The 403-nt window shown below is 58.8% G+C and overlaps 1 protein-coding gene across 1 annotated transcript in view; it reads right to left on the minus strand.

The window, feature by feature from the left end:
- The window catches only part of MTMR4 (myotubularin related protein 4), a 27,524-nt gene that overhangs the window by 6,830 nt on the left and 20,291 nt on the right, over positions 1 to 403 (minus strand). Inside the window, 1 exon segment of the mRNA XM_010146190.1 lies at positions 2 to 80. Within this exon segment, the coding sequence (XP_010144492.1) occupies positions 2 to 80 (79 nt within the window).

Below are 403 nucleotides of genomic sequence, written 5' to 3' on the forward strand. Positions count from 1 at the left end.
CGTCATAGGCATTCAGCCAGCCCCACCAGCTGATTTAAGGCTGGCTGCAGCGTGCGATCACTGCCCCATTGCGCACATGCCTGCAAAGGAAGCGAGAGCCTAATGAAGACTCCTGGAAAGGTGAAGAACAACCACCCCAGTGAACTTCCCTACAGTCAGCCCAGCGCAACCCTCCCCACTGCTGTACCTACTGCATTCAGGCAGTGAAACAGGGCAGGGCTGTCAAATAACCACTGTTCCTAACAACAGCAGCGACACGGAGGCTGTCACTCCTGAGGCAGTGGTGAGGAACACAACGTGGCTGTGGGAAGTGGTGAAGGGAGCTGTTGGCAAAATGGGATGGGACCCCGGAGGAGCAGAGCTGCAGCGGCTCTGGGAGCAGCCAGTGACAGCGGGGGGGGGG

This window comes from Buceros rhinoceros, unplaced genomic scaffold (assembly GCF_000710305.1).
Source record: "Buceros rhinoceros silvestris isolate BGI_N320 unplaced genomic scaffold, ASM71030v1 scaffold14502, whole genome shotgun sequence".
NCBI lineage: Eukaryota > Metazoa > Chordata > Aves > Bucerotiformes > Bucerotidae > Buceros > Buceros rhinoceros.